Genomic DNA, 25,652 nt, shown 5'->3' on the forward strand with positions numbered 1-25,652 from the left:
ATGCTGCCAGTTCACTCTCATCAGGACCGCAAGTTCCGGGCCAATGTCTTTTATGTCTAGTACTAAAGGTACAGCTAATCTGTAACTCCTTACTTCAACTTCCCAAAAGCATGTGGTAGTTGCAGGCTTCCATGGGAGGATTCAACTATAAACTTGGCCACTGCTAGGATGCCAGACAGCATGAAATCAACTAATAAATAAGCAAAAATACAAAAGCAAAATACTGCGGATGCTGCAAATCTGAAATAAAGACAGAAAATGCTTAAAACACTCAGTCAGGCAGCATCTGTGGAGAAACAGAAAAACAATGAGTAAGCACGTCTGTTATACATTAGTTCTCCCCATATTTTACAACAAAAATGCAGAACTGGCATCAATGTTTAAAATATTCTTGCTTTAAATTGCTTTACTCTTTTAAATCATTTTGCAGGAAATGTCCTTAAAAATTACACCCAGAATACAAAATTGAACAAATCTCAGATTTAAGATATTTAGGACTATAATCTCTTCCATTCATTAATTTTTATATGCATGTCTATTTTTCACCAAAGGTAGGGGAGAAAAATATATCCCCTGAGGCAAGATTCTCCCCCAGTATAGATTCCTATCAAAACAATTAATGCTATGTTGTTGTCTGCATTGGAGGAAGAAAAAAAAAGAAAAAGAAAAAAAAAAAAAGAAAAAAAAAATCGCAGGTTGTAAGAATTAAGACATTCAAATACTGTACGGAACATAATGGTCCCCGTGTCGCTATTGAATGCAGCTGGTTAAGGCTGTAAAGTTATATGGATGTTCTGGCATTCATTAAGTTCCCTTGATTTGTCAGGAAGAAATTTCTTCTTGGGAGGTTGCTAGACTATACTATAGGGCACAATGTGTGGAAGGTACAGTCTACAATTCCTATTGTATGGTGAAACTGTTAGGTTTTCATTTCAGTTCAGTTTGTTCAATTTACAGAATCATTTTCTGAATAACATGAAGCATATTTTTTTGCCTTAATTTGATGACACAAGACAGCGAGGAGGATAGTGATAGACTTTAAGAAAACAGACAGGCTGGTGAAATGGGCGGACACGTGGCAGATGAAATTTAACGCAGAAAAGTGCGAAGTGATACATTTTGGTAGGAAGAACGAGGAGAGGCAATAAAAATTAAAGGGTATAATCCTAAAGGGGGTGCAGGAAGAGAGAGACCTGGGGGTATATGAGCACAAATCGATGAAGGTGGCAGGACAGGTTGGGAAGGCAGTTAAAAAAGCATACAGGATCCTGGGCTTCATAAATAGAGGCATAGAGTACAAAAGCAAGGAAGTTATGAACAACTTTTATAAAATACTGGTTTGGCCTCAACTGGAGTATTGTGTCCAATTCTGGGCACCGCACTTTAGGAAGGATGTGAAGGCCTTAGAGAGAGGGTGCAGAAAAGATTTACGAGAATGGTTCCAGTGATGAGGGACTTCAGTTACGTGGATAGACTGAAGAAGCTGGGATTGTTCTCCTTAGAGCAGAGAAGGTTGAGAGGAGATTTGATTGAGGTATTCAAAATCATGAGGGGTCTAGGCAGAGTAGATAGAGAGAAACTGTTCCCATTGGCAGAAGGGCCGAGAATCAGAGGACACAGATTTACAGTGATTGTCAAAAGAAACAAAGGCGATATGTGGAAAAACTTTTTTATGCAGCGAGGGGTTAGGATCTGGAATGCACCGCCTGAAAGGGTGGTGGAGGTAGTCTCAATCGTGGCTTTCAAAAGGAAATTGGATAAGTACCTGAAGGAAAAAAAATTGCAGGGCTACGGGGAAAGGGCAGGGGAGTGAGACTAGCTGAAGTGCTCTTGCAGAGCCGGCACGGGCTCGATGGGCCGAATGGTCTCCTTCTGTGCTGTAACCATTCTATGATTCTATGAATTTATATACTTTATATGCATACACTTTTTGCACTGCCTGTTTGATTCTTGATAACATTTTCATTAACCATATTAAAATTGTATTTTTGTGAAACATTGCACAAATAACATGAAGTACAGAATAAAAGCATAATGGAGAAAATACTGTACCTGATAAGGCTATTTTTATTCATAATCTGATGCCAAACAATGTTTTGAATCAACACAAAAATGTTATTTATATAAGTATGCAAAAAATGAGCTCCTTTTCAGAAATGTCATTTCAAATTATGAAACCAACATAGTCATTGAAAAACAGCACAAAATATATTATAAATTTACATTGTAGAAAACTAACAAAAAATCCAAATTACAGTTTTACTCTTTAGTTTAGCTTCTGTAGACGCATCCTTGACTTTACAAGCCAGTAACAAACATTTATAATAGTGCTTTTTACATCCTCAGGGATGTAAAAATGCACTTCACTGGCAATTAATTACTTTTAAAGTGTAGTCACTGTTGTTTTGCAAACAAATATAGCAGCCAATTTGTACACAGTACGATTCAACAAACTGCAATTGAAATAAAAGGACCAATTTATTTGTTATGTTGGCTAAAGGATGAATATTGGAGGACAATAGGAAAACTCAAACATAGAAGATAGGAGCAGGAGTAGGCCATTCGGCCCCTCGAGCCTGTTCTGCTATTTAATGAGATCATGGCTGATCATCCAAATTCAGTACCCTGTCCCTGCTTTCTCCCCATATCCCTTGATCCCTTTAGCCTCAAGAAATATATCTCCTTCTTGAATATATTTAATGAATTGGCCTCAACTGCCTTCTGTGGTAGAGAATTCCACAGGTTCACTACTCTCTGGGTGAAGAAATTCCTCATCTCAGTCCTAAATGGCCTACCCCTTATCCTTAGACGGTGACCCCTGGTTCTGGACTCCCCCACCATCGGGAACAGCCTTCCTGCATCAATCTGTCTAGTCCTGTTAGAATTTTATAAGTTTCAATGGGATCCCCTCTCATTCTTCTAAACTCTAGCGAATATAAGCCTAAGCAACCCAATCTCTCTTCATACGTCATTCTTGCCATCCCAGGCATCAGTCTGGTGAATCTTCGCTGCACTCTCTCCATGGCAAGAACATCCTTCCTCAGATATGGCGACCAAAACTGCACACAATACTCAAGGTGTGGTCTCACCAAGGCCCTGTACAACTGCAGCAAGACATCCTTGCTCCTGTACTCGAACCCTCTCGCTATGAAGGCCAATATAGTATTTGCCTTCTTAACCGCCTAAGGAAACACCTGCATGCTTACCTTTAGCGACTGGTGCACAAGGACACCCAGGTCTCGTTGCACTTCCCCTTTTCCCAATCTATTGCCATTCAGATAATAATCTGTCTTCCCGTTTTTGCCACCGAAGTGGATAACCTCACATTTATCCACGTTATATTGCATCTGCCCAATCACCCAACCTGTCCAAATCATTCCCCCCCCCCCCCTCCAGCTTTGTGTCGTCTGCAAATTTGGAGAGATATTACATCTAGTTCCCTCATCTAGATCATTTATATATATTGCGAATAGCTGGGGTCCTAGCACCGATCCCTGCGGTACCCCACTAGTCACTGCCTGCCACTCGGAAAAAGACCCGTTTATTCCAACCCTTTGCTTCCTGTCTGCCAACCAGTTCTCTATCCAAGACAGTACCTTACCCCCAATCCCATGTGCTTTAACTTTGCATGCTAATCTCTTATGCGGGACCTTATCGAAAGCCTTCTGAAAGTCCAAATACACCACATCCACTGGTTCTCCCTTATCTATTCTACCAGTTACATCCTCCAAAAAACTCCCCGCTCTTCTTCAAATAGTGCTATATATGTTATCAGGCAGTTGGGGTGAGCGGTTTGGTACAACTGAGTGGCTTGTTAGGCTATTTCAGGAGGGCAGTTAAGAGTCAACCACATTACTGTGGGTCAGGAGTCACATAGGCTGGACCGGGTAAGGACGGCGGATTTCCTTCCCTAAAGGACATGAGTGAACCAGATGGGTTTTTACAACAATCCGATAGTTTCATGGTCACCATCTGACCCTGGCTTTTTAATTCCAGATTTATTTAAATAACCTAATTTAAATTCCACAGCTGCCGTGGTGGGATTTGAACTCATGCCTCTGGATCGTTAGTCCAGGCCTCTGGATTACTATTCCAGTAACATAACCACTATGCTACCGTACCCTTATGACTAAACATTGAAACACTTGTGAATATTCACACAGATCAAGGAAATAATATGCACCATCAGCTTTCAGCAGCAAGAATTCACAAATTAAACCAAAAATAAAAGAAAACAGATAACAAGGGGTTCAGTCATCACTTTTGTAGTTTTAGGATACTGTGTCCACAATCAGAGTGACTTCTGCCAACGACCGGAAGCTGCGCAGAAAGCAGCAGTCGTGTCCTTAAACAATAGCCATATAACAAGGTATCCATTATTCTATATATAGAATGAACATTTATATGGATACATTGCCCTTAAAGGCTTTGACAATGTCAGTACCTTTTATACAAATGAAAGTTATGTATAAAAAAGATAAAGGTCCCAAAATTCATGAACTGGTTTCAGAAAACGAAATTCACAAAGTTGCAACTGAGATTCAGAGATTATTAACTACTAGATATTCCACATTCAGCCACTTACCCATTTAAATATTTTCATTCAAGTCCATGAAGCCACATATGTAAGTTTTGCCTTCAGAGGTTCTTGCGCTGCACTAATCCTTCAAGTTTATTTTTATGAGCAATGCCAGCACAGTTTCATAAATTACAAATGTCAGTCCATTAACAGGAAATGCACGAACACAGTTCAAGCTCAAGCCCTTGAAGAAAACTCTCATCCCCTCCTGTCTGAAACTTTCACTAATACAATTCAGTACACCACTATATCTCTGCTGTCCCATGCCATCCATCTGCATTCGGGATTTCATGACATCCATTGGAGTTGCCAATGCCCAGTAAGTCATCCCAGAGCATCCACCAGCCAACAACATGGATGACCAATCTGATGAGGAAAGAAAAGCTTTTATTAATTCAAAATATGTTCAACATGTAAAACTATTTCTCCATATTTTTATTACCCCACTTAATGCAAGCCTGTTTGTAAACATTCTAAAAGACCACAACAACTTACAATTGTATAGAGCTTTTAGCATAGAAAGTCCCAAGGCACTTCACAGAAGTGTAATCAGATGCAGAGCTAAAGATGGAGAAATTAGGAGGGTTGGTCAGAGTTTTAAGGAGAGTCTGAATGGCTTAAGGCATGGCCACTAATGGTGGGGTGGTGGGAAAGGGGATACAAAGGAGGCCAGAGTTGGATGAAAAATGTTTTTTTTGTTTTTGTTTTTTTTTTAAAAAGGGGTTGGGGGGGGGGGGAAATGGTAGGGCTGGTATTGGTTACAGAGATTTTAAAAAGTCATGAAGGGATATTAAACACAAGGATGAGGATTTTAAAATTGCAGGAACTGGGTGACCAGAAGCCAATGCAGATCAGCAAGGACAGGAGTGATGGGCGAGTGTGATTTGGCATGGGATAGGGTACGGGCAGCAGAGTTTTGTGAGCTGAAGCTTAGAGCGTGGAGGATGGGAGGCTGGCCAGGACAGCATTAGCGTAGTCAAGTCTGGAGGTGACAAATGCATGGATGAGAGTTTCAGTGGCAGATGGGTTGCGGTGGGGCAGAGGCGGGTGATATTACGATGGTGGAAGTAGGCAGTCTTTATGATGGAGAGTATGAGGCGGAAGCTCAGCTTGGGGTTGAATCAGACCTGAGACAATGATCAAGGAGGGACGAATTCAGTGACAAGGATAGAGTTTGCGACGTGGACCAAAGATGATAGCTTCGGTCTTCCTAATGTTTTACTGGAGGAAATTGTGGTTTATTCAAGACTGGATGTCGGATGAAAGCTCTGACAACACAGAGGCAGTGGAGTGGTTGAGAGAGGTGCTGGATAGGTAGATCTGGGCATCTTCAGCATGCATGTGGAAGCTGACCAAATGTTTTCAGATGATTTCACCAAGGGGCAGCCTGTTGTGGAGGAAGAGGAAGAAGCCATGGGTATATCTTTGGGAACTTCATAGATAATGGTGCATGGGACGGAAGAAAATCAATTGCTGAAGATACACTGGCTATGATTGGATAGGTAAAGATGGAACCAAGCAAGGACAGTCTCACTGAGCTGGACAACAGGGAGGCGCATTGGAGGAGGACAGTGTGGTCGACTACATCAAAGGCGAGGTTGAGGAAGACGAGAAGGGAAAATGCAGTGTCACAGTCACTGAGGATGTAATTTAGGACTTCGATTAGTGCCGTTTCATTCTGTACCAGCAAACCTGAGTGAAGAGATTCAGACATGGAGTTGCAGGAAAGATGGGCACGAATTTGGGATGCGATGACACGTTCAAGGATTTTGGAAAGGAATGAATGAGAGGTTGGAGATGGAGGTGGTAGTTTGCAAGGACAGAGGGGTCAGGGGTGGGTTTTTGAGGAGAGGGTAGGTGACAGCTGTTTTGAAACGGAGATGGTATGCGAGAAAGGAGAGTGAACATTTACAGTATCAGCTAGTAGGGGGGGGGTCAGGAAGGGAAGTTGGGTGAAATAACAACAGAAAATGCTGGAAAAACTCAGCAGGCCAGGCAACATCCGTGGAGAGAAAATAGAGTCAACGTTTCGGGTGAAAACCCCTTTGCCAAGACTAAGGAAGCACAGGAAATGAAATGGATTAAGAGGCCAGGCTGGGAGAGAACAAGAGAGAAGTGAAGAGACATTAAGAGGTATTCAAAACGAGACGAGATGGTGATCGGACTAGTGGAGACAAAAGACGGCTCTAGATTAGGTGTGAAATGCGCTGGCAGAATGGGAGACAGCTGCCATGTGGGAGAGAAAAAAAGGGGGGGGGGGGGGAGGGCACAAAACAAAGCTGTGGATAAAAAATAAGTAAAAATGTAATAGGGGCTGAGGTTATGATCTGAAACTGTTGAACTCGATATGGAGTCCGGAAGGCTGTAAAGTGCCTAATCGGAAGATGAGGTGCTGTTCCTCAAGTTTACGGTGAGCTTCCGTGGAACAATGCAAGAGGCCGAGGACGGCGAGGTCCGAGTGGGAATGGGGCGGTGAATTAAAATGACAGGCGACCAGAAGGTCGGGGTCCCCCTTACGGACTGAACGGAGGTGTTCCGCACTTCACAGCCTTCCGGACTCAATGGGCCAGAAATTCCAGGCCAGAAGCGTGAGTACGGTCGGGTTACTCACGCATCTGGCCGTTGGAAATGCCAGCGTTCAGCAGGAACAGCGCATGCGGGGAACGCCGGCATTTCCAGACCAGAGGTCTATTCACAGCGCGTGCGACTGCACAGGCAGCGCTTGCGCAGTGAACTTTGTAGATTTCACTGATGGATTCAGTGAGGGTAAGTCCCTAGAACTTGCACTTGAAAAAAGCAAGTGTAAAGTTGTTCATTGGCTGGGGAAGGAGATATATTTTATGGAGGAGCTTATGAAATGCAATATTTAGGTTTGGGAAAGGGAGGGAAGTTATTTTAAGAAATTTTAACTAAGTTTTAAACTTTAATTTTTTTTTTTTTTTTATAAACGGGTTTTCAGAACGGTAGGTAGAAGGAGCAATTGTGGCTGTGTGAATGGAATGTGAGAATGAGTTATGTATGTATGTCCACATATATTCCTTTACGTATATGTATGTATGTTTTATATTCCTTTACTAATGTGTATGAATGTATGTTTTTAATTATGATTTTCCAATAAGTTACTTTCTCTGAAAGTCATAATTAAATAATACATTCATACACATAAGTAAAGGAATATATACATAACACGCAAAGGAATATATACAGACATACATACTTTCAGAAGCTCCACGATAAGAAATATCTTCCTCCGCAGCCTCTGGAGCAACTGTACCCATGCTTTTTTCATGTGCAAGTTGTAATGACTGGACCTCACTGAAAGCGGCGAATTATACTGCGCACGCGCTGCCTGTGCAGTCGCACGCGTTCTGCCTCTGAACCCCTTCGTTCAGAGGACAGGAAATGCCGGTTTTCCCCACATGCACTGTGCATGCTGAAAACCGGCATTTCATCCGGCCAGATGCGTAAGTACCCCGACCGTACTCGCGCATTTGGAAGGGAATTACTGGGCCAACATTTTACATGTCAATAAAATAAAAAATTTAACAATTGCACAACTTGCCCCCTCGCATCTGCGACTGAGGGTCCAAGGAGGTGCATTGCGCAAGAGGTCATCATCGTACGTATCCTCACACTGTTCCCTTTGGGGAACTGTATGAAGTGGTGGAAGGATTTATGGCCGTGATTAACGCTCATTCCGTGACCGTAACCATCTTTGAACCAGCCATTAGGGTGGTTAGTCCTATGGCGGGCGGGTTTTACGGGCTCCCACAACCCATCTGAGGGGAGGGGGGGGGGGCCACCAACACCCACGGACGCAAGCATCCCGCTGGATGTCCACCCAGAATTTAAAGTTGGAGCTCCGACTCCACTTGCCGGGACTGTCTGGAGTGGGGTTCAAAACCCTACTCCTTCTGGCCCAGCGGCGGGGATGCTTACTGCTACGCAAAAGGCCCACTCCGCACAAAAGGTGACATCCATACGTTTCCTGCGCCTTTTCCCTCCCCGTGACTGGAGCCCTATGCTGCCATTTCACGTTGCTAATTGGATTGGGCCTCTGTCATAGCGGTAGGATCCCCGCGCTGGGCCAGATCAGGGTAGGGTTTCAAACCCCGCTCCAGACAGTCCCGGCAAGTGGAGTCGGAGCTCCGGCTCTAAATTCTGGGTTGACATCCAGTGGGATATTTGCGTCCGTGGGTGTGGGTGGCCCCCCCTCCTTGTATAGCTTGTGGGAGCCCGTAAAACCCTCCCGCCATAGGACTAACCGCCCTAATGGCTGGTTCAAAGATGGTTACGGTCACGGAATGAGCGTTAATCATGGCCATAAATCCTTCCACCACTTCATACAGTTCCCCAAAGGGAACAGTGTGAAGACACGTATGACGACGACATTGCTAAATAAATAAATGGAATTTAAAAAATTCTTTTAGGGCTTTTAAAAGTCTTTAAATTGCTTTAATTCTCTTTAAAACTTCAGATTACTCAAAATAATGTAAACATTTTAAAAAGTTTATAAAAGTTACCAAAATCTTCAAAAAACTTCCAAAAACCTATTTAAACTGCTGCTTTGCATGTAAAAATCCTTAGTAGCTTGACAGAAACATTGGGGGCATGTCCAGTGAAACTGAGACCTCAAGGGGCGTGTCTCACTTACACTGCACGCTCCTGGCTTTGCGCTGGCTGCACTCCTGGGCGGCGTGACGTCATACGCTGCCCGGGAATGTGCTTTCTATTTCTGCAAGTTCAGGCGTCCCAGAAGCTGATCGGCACGAGCGCGGGGTAAGTGCAAATACGGGGCTTGCACGCACTGCAAGCCCCGTTCTGGAATTTCTGGGCCAATATCGAGTTCAACAATTTCAGATCATAACCTCGGCCCCTATTACATTTTTACTTATATTTTTTATCCACACCTTTGTTTTGGCCTCCCCCCCACCCCACCCCCTCCCCTTTCTTTTTTTTTTCCTCTCTCCCCCACATAGCAGCTGTCTCCCATTCTGCCAGCGCATTTCACACCTAATCTAGAGCCATCTTTTGTCTCCACTAGTCCCATCACCATCTCGTCTCGATTTGAATACCTCTTAATGTCTCTTCTCTTTTGTTCTCTCCCCGCCTGGCCTCTTAATCCATTTCATTTCCTGTGCTTCTTTAGTCTTGACAAAGGGGTTTTCACCCGAAATGTTGACTTTTTTCTCTCCACGGATGTTGCCTGGCCTGCTGAGTTTTTCCAGCATTTTCTGTTGTTATTTCGGATTTCCAGCATCTGCAGTATTTTGCTATCACACGAGGGAAGTTCGGTGGTCAGTTCCTTATTGGGAATGGGGTCAAGAGAGCAGGAGGTGGATCTCGTGGATAAGATAACCTCAGAGAGGTCGTGAGGGGATATAGGAGAGGAACTAGAGAGGAGAGGAGGGAACAAAGGAAGCAGCAGAGGCAGTTGAAAGGACAGTCTCAATGTTCGTGACAAAGAAATCCACAAGCTCCTCGAAGGTGTTGGTGAAGGGGAGGGTAGATGGGGCAGGGAGAGGGTTTTAAAGGAGATGGTTGGTACTGGAGAAAAGAAGCCGGGGGTTATATTTGCTCTCCAAGGTGATCCTGGAGTAATAGGCAGTTTTGGAAAAGGAAAAGGAGCCCCGATAGCACTCGATATGGTCCAACCAGGTCTGGTGCTGGGACAGCTCAAGTCAGTGTCCTTTATATATGTCTACCATATACATTCAAGTCTTCTGACTCACAGGCAAAAGTGCTACCAAATGTGCCAAGCTGAAACTTTTATTCATTCACGGGATGTGGGCAACGCTGGCAAGGCCAGCATTTATTGCCCTTGAGAAAATGGTGGTGAGCCACCTTCTTGAACCGCTGCAGTCCATCGTAGCAGTTTTTTTTGATGTAACAGAGTGGCTTGCTAGGCCATTTGAGGGCAGTTAAGACTCAACCATATTGTTGTTGGTCTGGAGTCACATATAGGCCAGACCAGGCAAGGACAGTAGATTTCCTTCCCTAAAAGGACATTAGTGAGCCAGATGCATTTTTACAACAATCTGGTAGTTTCATGGTCAACATTACAGATACTAGCTTTTTACTCCAGATTTATTTAATTAACTGAATTTAAATTCCTCCATGGTGGGATTTAAACTCAACTCTCCGGATTATTAGTCCAGGCCTCTGGATTACTAGTCCAGTAACGTAACCACTATGCTACCGTACCCACTGAGCCATGACAATGATATATCCCATTATTTCCACTTTTTAAAATTAATGTTTATTTTGGAGGTTAATTTTAACCAATTGTCATCCCACAAGTCACATTCAAAATATTATTACACTTCCAATTTGAAGCGCTGAATTGCTAGCAATAGGCATTGGCAACAGTACAAAGCAAAAGGGAGAAGGAATGTAAGCTTCTTGCTCAACAATTTAGAAATCTATTTTCTCTAAAGTGGTGGTCAGATATTTGAAATATAACTGCATGGTCTCCTTCTGTGCCATAAATTTCTATGATAACACATATTTAGATGTGGATTATTTTCAAAATTTGATGCCAACACAGGTGTTTTTTTTAACCTCACTGGCAGTGGCATATCAACATATTAGTAAAGATAATATATGTTCCCAGTCATGCAATAGTGAACCTATTGGCCCTGATATTAACTGGGAAGGCAGTTTTGCGGTCAGGAAACCTGGAAGAATTGTTTTCCCTCAGGTCACCCGATAACCATTATTTGACTCCGTTTCCCGGCCGCCGTCAGCCCGATTGAGAGGCTGGCTGTCAGGCAGTTGGGCCTTCGGCACCAGGCCACAGCCGGGGAGCAGAGAGGAGGGAGGGAGAGATCGGTGAAGGGGCCAGAGAGATGGGGGGAGGAAGGGAGAAGATCACGGGGATCCCGTGGAGGACATGCTGGGAAGAGATCGCTGGCCGTGGAGGACATCGGGAGGGCACTGGATTGCGGGGGAGGTTTGCCTGGTGGTCCCGGGAGGGGTGGGGGGGGGGGGGGGGAGGTGAAGCACTCCTGCTCCTCTTGGCCCACAAGCAGTGCTGGAAAAGCACTTTACCTCTTCCAGGCACCAGTCCTCACCTCCCTTTAGCTGCCGGGTTTCCAGAGGCCCAGGAAACCTGGTCGGCCAGCGGCAAAGCTGGAACAGAGAAAATAATCTGAGGCACGCAGCCTCATTAAAATATTTAAATAAGTGTCCTACTTCCTGGGAGCGGGTTGGTCACCCAGCCCGCCTCCCTTAAAACCAGATGTAGGTGGGTGAAGTTCTGGTTTGAGATTTTTTACATTTTTACTTCCCGCCTGTCCCAAATCCACCTTTGAGGTTAAAATTCCCCCCATTGTGTCTGTTCCCAATTACCTGCGAGTGCCGTTATATAGGGATGAAAATAAATGCAGGCTTTGCTAGCGACACCCATATCCAAAGAATTAATTTTTTTTTTTTTTTTTTTTAAATAAATGTACAGTCAAGGCGCAGGGTGGTTAAAATAATAAAAATAATTTGATAGAGTAAATACAGAGAAACTATTTCTTCTGGTGGGGAAATCCAGAACAAGGGGACACAATCTTAAAATTAGAGTTAAGCCAGTCAGTATAAACATCTGTTAAACAGACATTTAAAATGGTTCAAAATTTGTAAATACCTGGTTTATGTTGTCCTTGTGGAGTTAACCATTCAGTGAAAACAGAGTATGCCACAAAATATAATCCAAAACATGGGATATCTCTTAACCACAGTGCAGTAATACCTCTGTACAATCCCCGAATCCCTTCCTCTTTTAGTACTGTTATTAGGCAGTGGATTGGGCCTCTGTATTTGGGCTTTGATAACAGGTCACAAGAGAGAGGACCTTGGTATGACGGATAAGGATGTGTCTGATTCTGCTGCCTTATCTTGATTAAGTCGATAGGAGCAAACACCATAGCCTGAAAAAAAATTAACAAGATCTTTTAAATGACAATATAAAGACAGATAGTCTGTCGGATTAAAAATTTATTTTTAAAAATTGAGGCCCCGTGTGGTAGTTATGAAGTCTCTAGGACAAAGCCAGGATAGGGACAATGTTCTCACTATTTAAAGAAACCCAGTATTTTTCAAATCAACTTACAAATATTGGTTAACATGAACCATCCATAACTTTAATGACTTAAGCCCTGGCCTTTTGTGTGCTATGCATTGATCTGTTCATAATTTGTAGTTTTATTATGTGTGGAGTCCCAACACAGCACTTAATTTGCAGAGAATCCCCCAATCTATCTTAAAACCATATAATAAATAGTCTTCCTGTAATCTTTCAATGTTAAAACATATTAGTAAACAATACCATGGTTAAGAATGATGTTTCCCTCTATTAGGTAACCTCTTCTGCCCTCCCCTCCAAAAAACAAGACTTCTAGAGCGTACTTCCCACAGATGCAATAATAGAACTTAATGGGACACAGGTGCCAGGAATGTTTGGCTTGCAAGTCAAAAGAAAGATAGATCGTCTATTTGTACAGCACGTTTCATGTCCTCATCGTGTCCCAAAGAGCTTCACAACCGATGAATTATTTTTTGACGTATAGTTAGTGTTATTATGTAGGCATACACAGTAGCCAATTTGTGCACTGCAAGGCCCCACTGAAATAACTGACCAGTTAATCTGTTCTGGTGTTGCTGGTTGAGGGATAAATGTTGGCCAAGACACGGGGAGAACTTCAATTTTCTTCAAGTAGTGCAATGGAATGTTTTATGTCCACTTGAACAGGCGTCAGTTTAACCTCATCTAAAAGACAGAACCTCTGACAATGCAGCACACCACAACAACTTGTATTTATATAGCGCCTTTAACATAGTAAAACATCCCAAGGCGCTTCATAAGAGTATTATAAAGACAGAAAATTTGACACCGAGCCAAATAAGGAGAAATTAGGGCAGGTGATCAAAAGCTTGGTCAAAGCATCTTAAAAGGAGGAAAGAGAGGTAGTGAGGCGGACAGGTTTAGGCAGGGAATTTGCGCACTTAGGGCCTAGGCAACAGAAGGCACGGCCACCAATGGTTGAGCGATTATAATCAGGGATGCTCAAGAGGCCAGAATTAGAGGAGCGCAGATATCTCGGGGGGGTTGTGGGGCTGAAGATAGGGAGGGGCGAGGCCGTGGAGGGATTTGAAAACAAGGATCAGAATTTTGAAGTTGAGTCGTTGTTTAACCAGGAGCCAATGTAGGTCATCGAGCACAGGGGTGATGGGTGAACGGTGAACGGGTCTTGGTGCGAGTTAGGAAACGATCAGCCGAGTTTTGGATGACCTCAGGGTAGAATGTGTGAGGCCAGCCGCCAGGAGTGCGTTGGAACAGTCATGTCTAGAGGTAACAAAGGCATGGATGAGAGTTTGAGTAGGGGATGAGCTGAGGCAATGGTGGAGACGGGCGATGTTATGGAGGTGGAAATAGGCAGTCTTAGTTATGCTGCGGATGTGTGTTCGGAAGCTAATTTCAGGGTCAAATATGATACCAAAGGTTTTGAACAGTGCGGTTCAGCCTCAGACAGATGTTAGGGAGAGGGATGGAGTCAGTGGCTAGGGAACGGAGTTTGTGGCAGGGGACAAAAACAATGGCTTCAGTATTCCCAATATTTAATTGGAGAAAAATTCTGCTCATCCAGGACTGGATGTCGGACAATTTAGAGACCGTGGAGGGGTTGAGAGAAGTGGTAGTGAGGTAGAGCTGGGAGTCATCAGCGTACATGTAGAAACTGGCGCTGTGTTTTCGGATGATGCCGCCAAGGGACAACATGAGAAATAGGAGAGGGCCAAGGGTAGATTCCTTGGGGGACACTAGAGGTAACGATGCGGGAGCAGGAAGAGAAGCCGTTGCAGGTGATTCTCTGGCTACGATTAGATAGATAAGAATGGAACAAGGCGAGTGCAGTCCCACCCAGCTGGATGACGGCAGAGAGGCGTTGGAGAAGGATGGAGTGGTCAACCGTGTCAAAGACTGCAGACAAGTCAAGAAGGATGAGGAGGGATAATTTACCTTCGTCACAGTCACAAAGGATGTCAGTTGTGAATTTGATGAGCCGTTTCAGTACTGTGGCAAGGGCAGAAACCTGATTGGAGGGATTCAAACATGGAATCACGGGAAAGATGGGCATGGATTTGGGAGGCAACAACACGTTCAAGGATTTGAGAGGAAAGGGAGGTTGGAGATGGGGCACTAGTTTGCAAGGATGGAGGGGTCAAGGGTTTTTTTTGTTTTTTTTGAGAAGAGGGGTGATGACGGCAGATTTGAGGGAGTGGGGGACAGTACCTGAGGAGAGAGAGCCATTAACAATGTCAGCTAACATGGGAGCCAGAAAAGGAAGTTGGGCGGTCAGCAGTTTGGTGGGAATAGGGTCAAGGGAGCAGGAGGTGGGTCTCAGGCAAGATGAGCGCAGAGAGGTCATGAGGGGAGATCGGAGAGAAACTGAAGAAAGATGTGAGTTCAGGGCTAGGGTAGGGGGAAACCTTAGAGGAAGTTTGGCCCAGTGGGCTAGGGGAAGGAAGGGAAGTGGCAGAGGCAACAGAACAGATGGTCTGAATCTTAGAGATAAAGAAGTCCATGAGCTCCTCACACTTGTTGTCGGAGGTGAGGGTGGAGGAGACAGGGGAGAGGGGTTTAAGAAGACGGTTATTAGTAGAGAATAGGAGCTGGGTTTATCTTTGCATTCCAGAATGATTCTGGAAGAGTGAGCAATTTTGGCAGACGAGAGCAGGACCCGATAATGCTTTATGGTCCAGCGAGATCTGGCAGTGAATGGCTAAACCAGTTGTCCGCCATATCCGTTCAAGTCTGCGTACCTTGGACTTATGGCAAGGAAGATGAGGGCCGTACCGGGGGAGCAGTCAGGGTGAGAAAGGGCATCAAAGGTGATGGTGTGGTTGAGCAGATCGGTAGCTGCAGAAATATCACGGTGCCTGGAGGGCCAAAGGCTGGACAGTTGGGATTTCATCAGCACGGTGGCATAGTGGTTAGCACTGTTGCCTCACAGCGCCAGGGACCCGGGTTCGAATCCGGCCTCGGGCGACTGTCTGTGTGGAGTTTGCACATTCTCCCCGTGTTTGCGTGGGTTTCCTCCGGGTGCTCCGGTTTCCTCCCATAGTCCAAAGATGTGCGGGTTAGGTTGATTGGCTATGATAAATTGACCCTTAGTGTTAGGGGGATTAAATACGTGGGGTTACGGGGATAGGGTGGGATATGTGTTGGTGTAGGGGTTACGGGGATCGGGTGGGATATGTGTCGGTGCAGGCTCGATGGGCCGAAATGGCCTCTATCTGCACTGTGGGGTTTCTGTGATTCTGTGATAAGTGCAGTTGCAAGAGAGATGGGAGAGTTTTTTTTCCAGGGGCGGACACAGAAGGAAGTAAGGTTGGTGGGGGGGGGGGGGGGGGGGTGGATGTGGGTGGAGAGCGATAAGAGGAAGTAGTCAGAGATGGCCTTATCTGCGATTGACACAATGAGAGTAGTGAGGCCACAAGAGATGGCGGTCTGAGCGGGGCAAGTGGTGGAAGGTATAGCCAGGTGGGGAGGCTTCATTTAAGGATAAGGTGTCATCGCCCCTCAACCAGGTTTCCGTCAGGGCCATGATGTCGTTGCAATCATCCACGATAAGCTCATGGATGGCAAGGGCCTTGTTCGCAAGTGAACGGACATTCTGGAGGGAGGTGCGGAGAGGGTAGGTGATGGCTGACCCACTGCCAGCATCCACAGGGTCAGCGCTGGGGGGGAGGGAGACTGGCAAGATTTGCCCCCAGTGGGCGCGCTGGGCAGGAAGGTCATCGAGAGAGTAGGATGGAACAGTTGGGGTTGTTGCTTGTAAGGCAGCAGTGACGAGTGCCTCAATGGGCCCTTCGTAGGATGCCAAGAAAGGCACAGATGGAAGCTGCAGGCTTATCTAAAAGGGAGTCAAGCCTGGGACGGTGGCAGGAGAGTAGGAAGGTCGTAGAGTAATGAAGGATTGGGGTAGGGATTTGGGAGGGCAGAGTATCCGAGAGAGGAGAGATGAAAGGAGGCATGACGACAGGAGAGTGGTCAGGGAGGGGGAGAGAGAGAAAAGGAAAAGAGGGGGGGAAAAGTAGAAAAGTATTGAATGACTCGGGTCCAGAGCGGCAGCCAAAGTGCGCACGCGAATGGACACGGGGAAAAGCTAAGGTTACATAGGCCTGTTTAAATATAATAATTAATAGAATTCATATTTCTTGGTAACAGGGAATAGGTTGGAGACAATAGTAGGGAGACCAGGGTCAAAGTCAGAGGTCCCATGGAGGGACAAAGCTAACGTAAGCAGGATGGGGCCGGCACGGAGCATCGACAAACCACTGTCCAAATAGGTGAGTGAAGTCCAGAAGCTATTTGAAGGGTAGAGAGTTCGAGGATGAAGGTTGTTGCCGTAGGAATGAGAGCCGGTAGCGGTGCAGAAAGATGATGGCTAAATTGACGCACGTTGGAGGTCACCGTAGATCAAAGCGGTGGAGAAAAAGTAAAACCACAAGCCAGTGAACAGCAAAGCTGAAAACCAGTAGAACGAGTCACCGGACAGCAAGTGGAGCAGCAGCTGCTAGCTACAAGCCAGCAGAGCTGAAAAACCAGTAGAACCAGGTCAGCAGAGACAGCCGCAGTTTAAAAGTTAAAATCTTTTAGCAGCAGAGATAGAGACATAACAGGTAAGTCTTACATTGCAATCCAGTGCAGAAACGTAGAGTAATCCAGGTGTAGTTCAAAGCAGAAATGTAATGTAGATGTCCAGAGAAGTCCAGGAGATTGGAAACCAATTTGAATTCCGCAGCATAAGACTTGACGTGGCTGAAAAGCAGAGCAGCACCACAGCCGCCGAGTCAAACCGTGTAGTCAACGAGGTCCTGTTCGTGGGAATCCAGTGATGGAGGTCAAGTTTCAGCAGCGTTCCGGCAGTCGAAAGAGCTCAGTGAGAACAAAGACACGCCGGGGGATGGGCAGTGGACTCTGCAGGGGGAGCTTTAAACTTGTAGTTTGGGCTGAAATGCCTTCACTATCAGAGGCAGGGTATCTTAAGCAATGGAAGAAAGGAGATTGGGGGAAAGAAAGGACAGAGGATGGCAATGGATGACCAAGGATACAGTTGAAGAGAAGTGCAGCTCAGTAAGGAGCCGCCAGCCCAGGAGCCATCCTGAATATAACAGTACTGCACCGAAAGTCAGTCTCGATTACGTGCTCAAGTTCTGCAGTGGACCTTGAACCCACGACCTTCTGACTCTGAAGTGAGAATATGACCAATGAGCCAAAGTTGCTGTACGCAAGCAATGGTCGGCTTGCGACTATTTACAGACATTCGCAAAATTGTGAAGCCTCTTAATGATTAAATCAGTGATCAGAAAACATTTTACATTAAAATAATATGGAGAACTTCTGGTACTCTGTAGACTAGTAGTGGCAGCACCTGCATTCAAACCTATTATCTTTCTTTCTAGGTGAGACCACAGATAAAGGGTGTGCTGCAAATAAATCCCCAAATATCACGTCATTCCAAATTTAGCTAGTTAGGATACATTAGATATTTCATCAGAAGATAAGTCATAAGTTTCATAGGTCAGTTTCACATATATGACATGATTTCCCCCCTCAAATTCATGCATTAGGTACAGAATTAACCAAAACGATCTAATTAATTTAGCCTGAAACATAACCAAAGCAAGATAATATCCTGAACACATGACAGTTATCATATAACAAATAACTTACCTCAGCAGTCCCTGCAGAGCAGCCTGCGATGAAAATATCAAGTCTGGATGGTTTCCTATCCGAGCTACCATGCCGCAACTGACATAAAAAATGGAGACAATTTCTGTATGTGCCAAAACAAACTGAGCTGCATACAGACACCGATAGAGCAGGCAATGCCATTCCTTTATAAAATCCATACACCTGGGTAAAAGACACAACAAACATTACTGAAGATGCCCTCCTCATTGCGCAACTCTGATATTACAATAGAAGAAATAAATAACTGGATTACAATTACCAAGATCTAAACTTTGCCACATGTCAACTCCTATTCATAATCAGCTGTAATTGGGTTCAGTTTGTATTTGATTATGTTTTCCAGCAACACATAACCGAGTCTGAAGTTCACGGCCCCCACTCTTCCACATGCACTATAATGAGCCACATGAATGTTAGTCTTCATAACTAGAGGGCTAGAATATAAAAGGGGAGGAAGTTATGCTACAGCTACACAAAGCCCTGGTTAGACCACATCTGAAGTATTGTGTACAGTTCTGGGGATCGCACCTTAGAAAGGATATATAGTGACCTTGGAAGGAGTGCAGTGCAGATTCACCAGATTGTTACCAGGGCTCCAAGGGTTAGATAATGAGGAGAGATTCCATAAACTAGGCTTGTATTCCCCAGAATATAGAAGGTTAAGGGGTGATTTGATTGGTGGTTTTTGAAAGTAATTGGTGGGGTAGAGAGAGAGAAACATTTTTCACTGGTGGGGGAGTCAAGGACAAGGGGACACGACCTTAAAATCCGAGCCAGGCCATTCAGGAGAGAAGTTAGGAAACACTTCTTCACGCAAAGGGTGGTAGTAGTGTGGAACTCTCTCCCACAAACAGCAGGAGATGCTCGCGTAATTCATCATTTTAAATCTTAAGATCAATAGACTTTTACTAGCCAAGGCTATTAAAGGATACGAAGCCAAGACAGGTGGATGGAGTTAGGATACAGGTCAGTCATGATCTCATTGAATGGTCAAACAGACTCGAGGGGCTGAATGGTGTACTCCCGGTCCTATGTTCCAAATATTTAATATTAAAAGCATCTTTTTGTGAAGTTAAAAATTATTTAAAACCTTATTGCACAGTACCTGGCCTTCTAGTTGAGCAGACAGCTTTATATTGTTTGAGGCTGCGACAGGCTATTTCAGCAGCTGGCATTGGCATTGGAAATGATTCAGTGATGGTTGGCTCAAATTGAAGGCCACGCCATTTATAAATTTATAAAAAATAAATAGGTTTTAAAGGGGGATGGGTTTGCATTAATGCTTCATAACTAGAATCTGTAGTGCTCAACTTCTGGCAGGTCTTCAAATTAAGCACAGTAACATCCAAGAACTCCGTAACTGAGGAATAAAGACAAAAAAAAATGGTTTCACAAAGTTGTACACAATCGACAAAAGCTCGGGTTTACCTTTTCTCTCTGATATGTTGATCGAACACAGTGCCAAACACCGCTGTACATGTTCTGTGTCTGAATTCTTACCTGGCGAGACAACAGGTATTAACTACAATGTCATGTATGTAAATATGGGCAATTTCTAGCAGCAACCCAAATAAATACACTACCTTGATTGTATCCAAAGGATATCCCACAACAGTCGTAAGTCCACCTGTGGTGGCAATGTAGATTTTACAGCAGTGATGTGAAACATAATTTCAATTACAAATGTTACCTTACTGCAATCTATAAAAAATTTAATACTGTATGTGCGTTAACTCAGTTATGTTACTTATATTTTGCCCTGTATTGCGCTATAATGAAGACACTTCTATTACTGCAGAATCAGTCACAAGGTAGCTTCAGACTTGATCTTACCTTCCTGTCACTCATTCATGAGCAATGTCACTGCTAGGGAAGGGATCACTTTCCACCTTTTGCTCCCAGTGCATCATCCAACAAAGAATCAAGTATAGCAAGGGCTAGATGCAGAGTAAAGCTTCCTCTATTCAGCCCCAGCTAACCCAGTTCACATTCTGCTCTCACACCTCTGGGACCTAGTTTTGAATTATGATCAAATTCCTCTCTAGGGTCTTAAGCAAAGTGGGATGAAGCAGACGCAACTCATTTTTTAAGGAGATGCAAGTACACAGCAGAAAACTGCCTACATCTTCACCCTGATCCCAGAGAGAGATGATAAACATGGTTGGTGTGAAACACAGTTTAACACTGGTTAAGGTGCATTCTTGGAGAGGAGGGGAGAAGTGGAAGATTAGAGGAACAGTTATATACAAAATTTATAGTAGAAAATGGGCTACCAAATGAAACAGCAGCAGTTTTGGACTTAAACTCTGTGATTTCATGAAAAACCGTTCCATCACTTTCTGCACTATAAGCAGTGCAATGTACCTTTCCTGTTTTCTGCCTCTACTTCGTATGTTTCATTATACCATCTCACAGCTGCTTGAGTACCAAAGGTTTAGTGGCTTCCAAGCCTGTCATACTGGCCCAGGTAGGCTAAACACTCCAGCAGCTGACCGCGCACTACCTGACTGTCAGCTGGAATCAGAACCATTACCATTTTCCAGTTACCAGAATGTAACTATAAATAGGGGAAGCATTACTCTGGATCTAGCCATACTAAAGCTGAACTGGGAGTGTTTGATGTGAGCACAAGCTGTAAAACATGCAAAAGTGTACCATTCTCCATTACAATGATATCCCTGACTTTAATGAACACAAACATTTACCAAGTGTTTTAATTTCTCAAATTAGAACAGTTCTGATGAATTTGTCTGTTTAAATCAGCTAAAACATTAAAAATGTGTAAGCCATTATTTCAATATAGTTATGATATGCTATCTTAAAGTAAAATTTACAATATAATTGAAATAACTGTACAGCAAGTTTTGTTTTGTTTCGATCTGTATAGTATTTTTCTATTTTAAGCAGTAGATGTTTAGAGGCTGTTATGTATATTTTAGTAAGATATTTAGTAAGATAGAGTTCAACTAGAACAAGTTATTTTAAACTGTTGCGAGAGCCATAGTCTACTTACCAATTGAGGGGCATTCACATTAAAATAGTCTTTTTTATAACAAATAAAATGCATCAGTTCCACATGCAGGAATCTGCATTACTGGTTCAGAGACAAAGGAGGTAATTTTAACCCCCAAGAACGAGTGGGTTTGGCTTAGGTGAGATTAAATTTGAAAAATTTCAAATCCAACCCCCCCACTTCTGGTTTTAATGGAGGCAGGACAGGGGCGGGCAACCAATCTGCTCTCAGGAGGCGGATCGGTCGGTAAAAGCTTTGACGGAGGCTACGTGCCTCCATTTTTACAGGCTTTTTATTTTTAACCCATTTCAGCCGGGTTTCCCAGGCCTCAGGAAACATGGTAGGTAAAAGGAGGCGAGAAGGGCTGGATCCATAAGGTAAATGCCTTTACAGCACTGCTTGTGGGCCAGGAGGGGCAGGAGTGTTTCCCCCAGCCCAACAAGCTAACCTGCTTCCAGCTACATGATCGGCAACTCTCCCCAATCGCTCCACCTCCAACCCCCCTCCCTCCCAAATTGTAGTCCACCAGGTTATCAGATTTTTGTATTTTTCTGTATTTGTTAACTTACTAGCACATTATTTTTGTTGCTGTGTATTAATTATAAGGAATGCTTCCCTTTGGATAGCTAAAACCATCTTTCAGAAGTTAACATAAGAAATAGGAGCAGGAGTAGGCCATTTGGCCCTTCGAGCCTGCTCCGCCATTCAGTAAGATCATGGCTGATCTTCTACCTCATCTCCACTTTCCTGCACTATCCCCATATCCCTTGATTCTCTTAATATTCAAAAATCTATTGATCTCTGTCTTGAATATACTCAACGAAGACAGGGTGTTTCCAGGAGTTTGTTCAGGCCAATGGGAATGGGTCACAAATAATTAAGGCCAAGGAAGACCAATTGGCCCATCTTAGTTGATCCACCCAGAATGATCCTAATTTCCTCCCATTACACAACCAATTGTTTCTTAAATGATTCCAGGAGTTTTGACTCCATTACTCCATCCAGGATCCATTCCATGTATTGATTACTCTTTGTGGAAAGAAGAATTTCCTGATATCAGTCCTAAATTTGACTTTTACTAGTTTGAAGCCATATCCCTTGTCCTACTCTCTCAATTTAAAGTAATTGCCCAGATTTACCTTTCCCATATAACTTATCATATACCTAGATAAGATTACCTCTCAAAACTTAAAAGCTCCATTCTTTCCTCATACTTCACACCTCCAACATCAGGGATCAAGCACTAAAGGACAAGGCTGAATGTCTCTTTTATCTCAGTGACCAGAACTGGGCACAGTACTCAGTGTGTTAATGACCAAAGCACCAAACATGAGCATGACTTCACAGAATCACAGAAACCCCACAGTGCAGATAGAGGCCATTTCGGCCCATCGAGCCTGCACCGACACATAGCCCACCCGATCCCCGTAACCCCTACACCAACACATATCCCACCCTATCCCCGTAACCCCACGTATTTAATCCCCCTAACACTAAGGGTCAATTTATCATAGCCAATCAACCTAACCCGCACATCCTCAGACTTGTACTCTACTGTTGGTCTCTTTCAACTTTATCCTTCCTATGTGCAATACTTCACAACTGTCTGCATTAAATCTAATTGTTTTGCCCACTTATGCATTTTTCCTTACTTATTCTATCATTTCTGACCTGCCTCCTGCAATTCCACTGCCATTTCTCATTTAATATCCTCTACAAATTTGAGAAGTTTGCATGCCTTTTTTAATTTTCCCTTAAAGATCAGAAAAAAATTACATAATGCCTGTCTGCCTTTTTCAAACAATTTATGAGTACATTGGGTTTCCCCAGTGTCATTAACATAAGAGCCTAATTTACACACGCGCCCCTCCCCTCCCTTTAAGGGCATCTATCTATCTATCTATATATATATAAAGCGGTACTTCTGTCATTCTGTCTGTCTGTCTGTCTATCTGTCTGTCTATCTGTCATTTCCTGTGCGTCTTACGGGTATGCACTCGAAAGTTACAGGGCGTACCTACGCGCGCGTTACCTCCAAAGAAAGCTTACGCTTTAACTAATAAAAGGAACTCAAATATAAAATGTACTTTCAACAAAAAGAAACAAAACTAAATCATATAACCACACCTATAAAGACAATCCATTCCGTGCAGTGCCCACTGGCCACAGAAGGTCTCAATGTAAGTCATTGATGCAAATTAGCAGCAGTGGCCCCAATACTGACCCTGGGGCACCCCACTCAGAGCCTTCTCCCACCCTGACAGAACTCCTCTAACAACTACCCAATTTCTCATTGATTCTCGAGATTTAGCCCAAATCCTCACAGCTTTGAGTTTAATTAATAACCTTCCATGTAGAACTTTGTGAAATCCATCCTGGAGAACAGCTTCAAACACAGCTCCTTGGAAGGAGGGCACCGATAATAAAGGATGGTTTGTACAAACTAAGAAAAACATTGTTTAAACTGTCTCAGAAGTGTGACAGCATTTGAAAACCAGACATAAATCATATCCCACAGCTCCTCACTATGACCTTCTAATAGTTTCAATGATATCTGAAGAAACCCAAATCTCATCGCAAGCACATAATTCCAACATGCTTGTTAATCAGTTTTTAAAACTAATAGGTTCTCAGGTTCTCCATTATTAAAACGTTTTCTTAACTATTTTAAACATTATAAACATATTAAATTTAACCTACAAAGTAAAAATTGCTAGAAAGCTGAATTAAAAACTGCATATTCTCAAAGCTGAAGGGACATCGCCCGAACATTAATCCTTTTTCTGTTTGAATATTTTCTGGTTTATATCAATTTAAAACTTTGTATATCGTCTTAAAATAACAATTCCGTGCGTAGACTAAATGTTGTGAATACTTCTCTAACTTTGAAACACTTTTACGAGAGATTGGGCATTTCTTACCTGCAAACCACCCAGCGAAGAAGTCAATGAAATGCATTTTGCACCAAATGTCAACACCTTCTCCTCGGTGCTGGCAGTGTAATGGACCTTTGCGTCTATAACTTGAGCACAGCTGACAGTATGAGTCCTTCACTGAAGAGGAGCACCCCGGTTTGCTTCGGTTGTGTAATACAAGCTGTAAGCATGGCGGTAATAAAATAAAAACAATCCCCTAGCGCTGCAGTGGAGGCTGCTCAGGTGACAAGTCTTGTAGCGGAAAAAGCCAAGTGGCGGCGTAAACAATCGGGTAATAGCCGAGTGACGGCGGAAACAGCCGCCTAATGGCGGAAATAGCCGAGTGACGGCGGAAACTGTCGACTAATGGCAGAAATAGCCGAGTGACGGCGAAATCTGTCGACTAATGGCGGAAATAGCCGAGTGACAGCGGAAACTGTCGCCTAATGGCGGAAATAGCCGAATGATGGCGGAAACTCCCGAACGGTGCCTGACGCACCGTCATGAATAAGGCGGGAGGATTGCGGCTTTCAGCGGACAGTAAGACCAATTATAGACACCATTTTCTTTATCGGTGGGGAGATGGATTTGGAGAAAAACCCTCATTGTTAAAGTTAACGTCTGCTGATCTGAGCGGCCGCTTTATTAAGATTATAAAAATCCACCGAAAGGGAGAGAGCTGCTTCTTGTGGGAAAGATATACGCGGCCGAGAGCGCTGGGTGTTTCGGCTCAGCCATTCCCAGGGCCGGCTCGGTAAAACCGCGCCTGTGCCCCTTTCACTGGTACATTCCCAAAAAGTTCCACCGTAAACTTTTGTGAAGCTCCGGGCAGTGCAGCGACTCCTCGGTTCTTCCAGGAACCCTTAGCGAAACTATTGCTTCATTTTTTTGGTCCAAATATTAAAACCAGCCCCAGACATTTCAATCAGTTTGGAAGCCGCAGCACTTTAACTGACGACGTGTAAATGCCGCTCCTATCATCTCCTTGTGGGCCAGCGTCAGCTTTCCACTGACCCCCCGCCCGCCAAGCGCGGCCCTGCCTCGAATAACATTTTCTGCATTTCCCAGCTGACCACTTGTGGTTGGATGGGACTGCAGTCTGGTTTTATCGACCGCGGGATAACGGTGCAGTCCGCTCTAGTCCTCTAATGTGTAAAAGCGCCCTAGTTACAAATAGTCAGTCAACAGTAACCTTGCCAGATACTCGCTGTACGGCTGCAGTGCAGGTTTAGCCTGTCGCCCAGTGTGATGTATGACTGCGGTTGGTTGGGGCTGCAATTCGTTCTGATGTATGGTTGAGGTGGGATAAGACTAAAGTCTAGTCTGATGCGATGAACTGCTTTGCATTTGTCCACCTTTTGTACAGAGTGTATGAGATATACTATTAAATTCATACCAACT

The 25,652-nt window shown here is 44.0% G+C and overlaps 1 protein-coding gene across 2 annotated transcripts; it reads right to left on the reverse strand.

Annotated features, from left to right (window-relative positions):
- Positions 1-2,051: 2,051 nt before the first annotated feature.
- Positions 2,052-24,627, reverse strand: slc25a47b (solute carrier family 25 member 47b). 2 transcript variants are annotated; one of them, XM_086002986.1, is made up of 6 exons: positions 24,258-24,627; positions 19,907-19,950; positions 19,752-19,823; positions 18,303-18,485; positions 12,213-12,495; positions 2,052-4,945 (listed from the first exon to the last, which is right to left on the reverse strand). In XM_086002986.1, the coding sequence occupies exons 1-6, from the start codon at positions 24,292-24,294 to the stop codon at positions 4,659-4,661; spliced, it is 906 nt and encodes a 301-aa protein (XP_085859112.1). In that variant the 5' UTR covers positions 24,295-24,627; the 3' UTR covers positions 2,052-4,658. The 2 variants fall into 2 exon arrangements, with proteins under 2 accessions (XP_085859112.1, XP_085859113.1); XM_086002987.1 differs by lacking the exon at positions 19,907-19,950 and having other exon boundaries at positions 24,258-24,623.
- Positions 24,628-25,652: the final 1,025 nt, after the last annotated feature.

Source organism: Somniosus microcephalus, chromosome 12, assembly GCF_052327205.1.
Source record: "Somniosus microcephalus isolate GS21.2 chromosome 12, FLI_Smic_1.0, whole genome shotgun sequence".
Taxonomy (NCBI): Eukaryota; Metazoa; Chordata; class Chondrichthyes; order Squaliformes; family Somniosidae; genus Somniosus; species Somniosus microcephalus.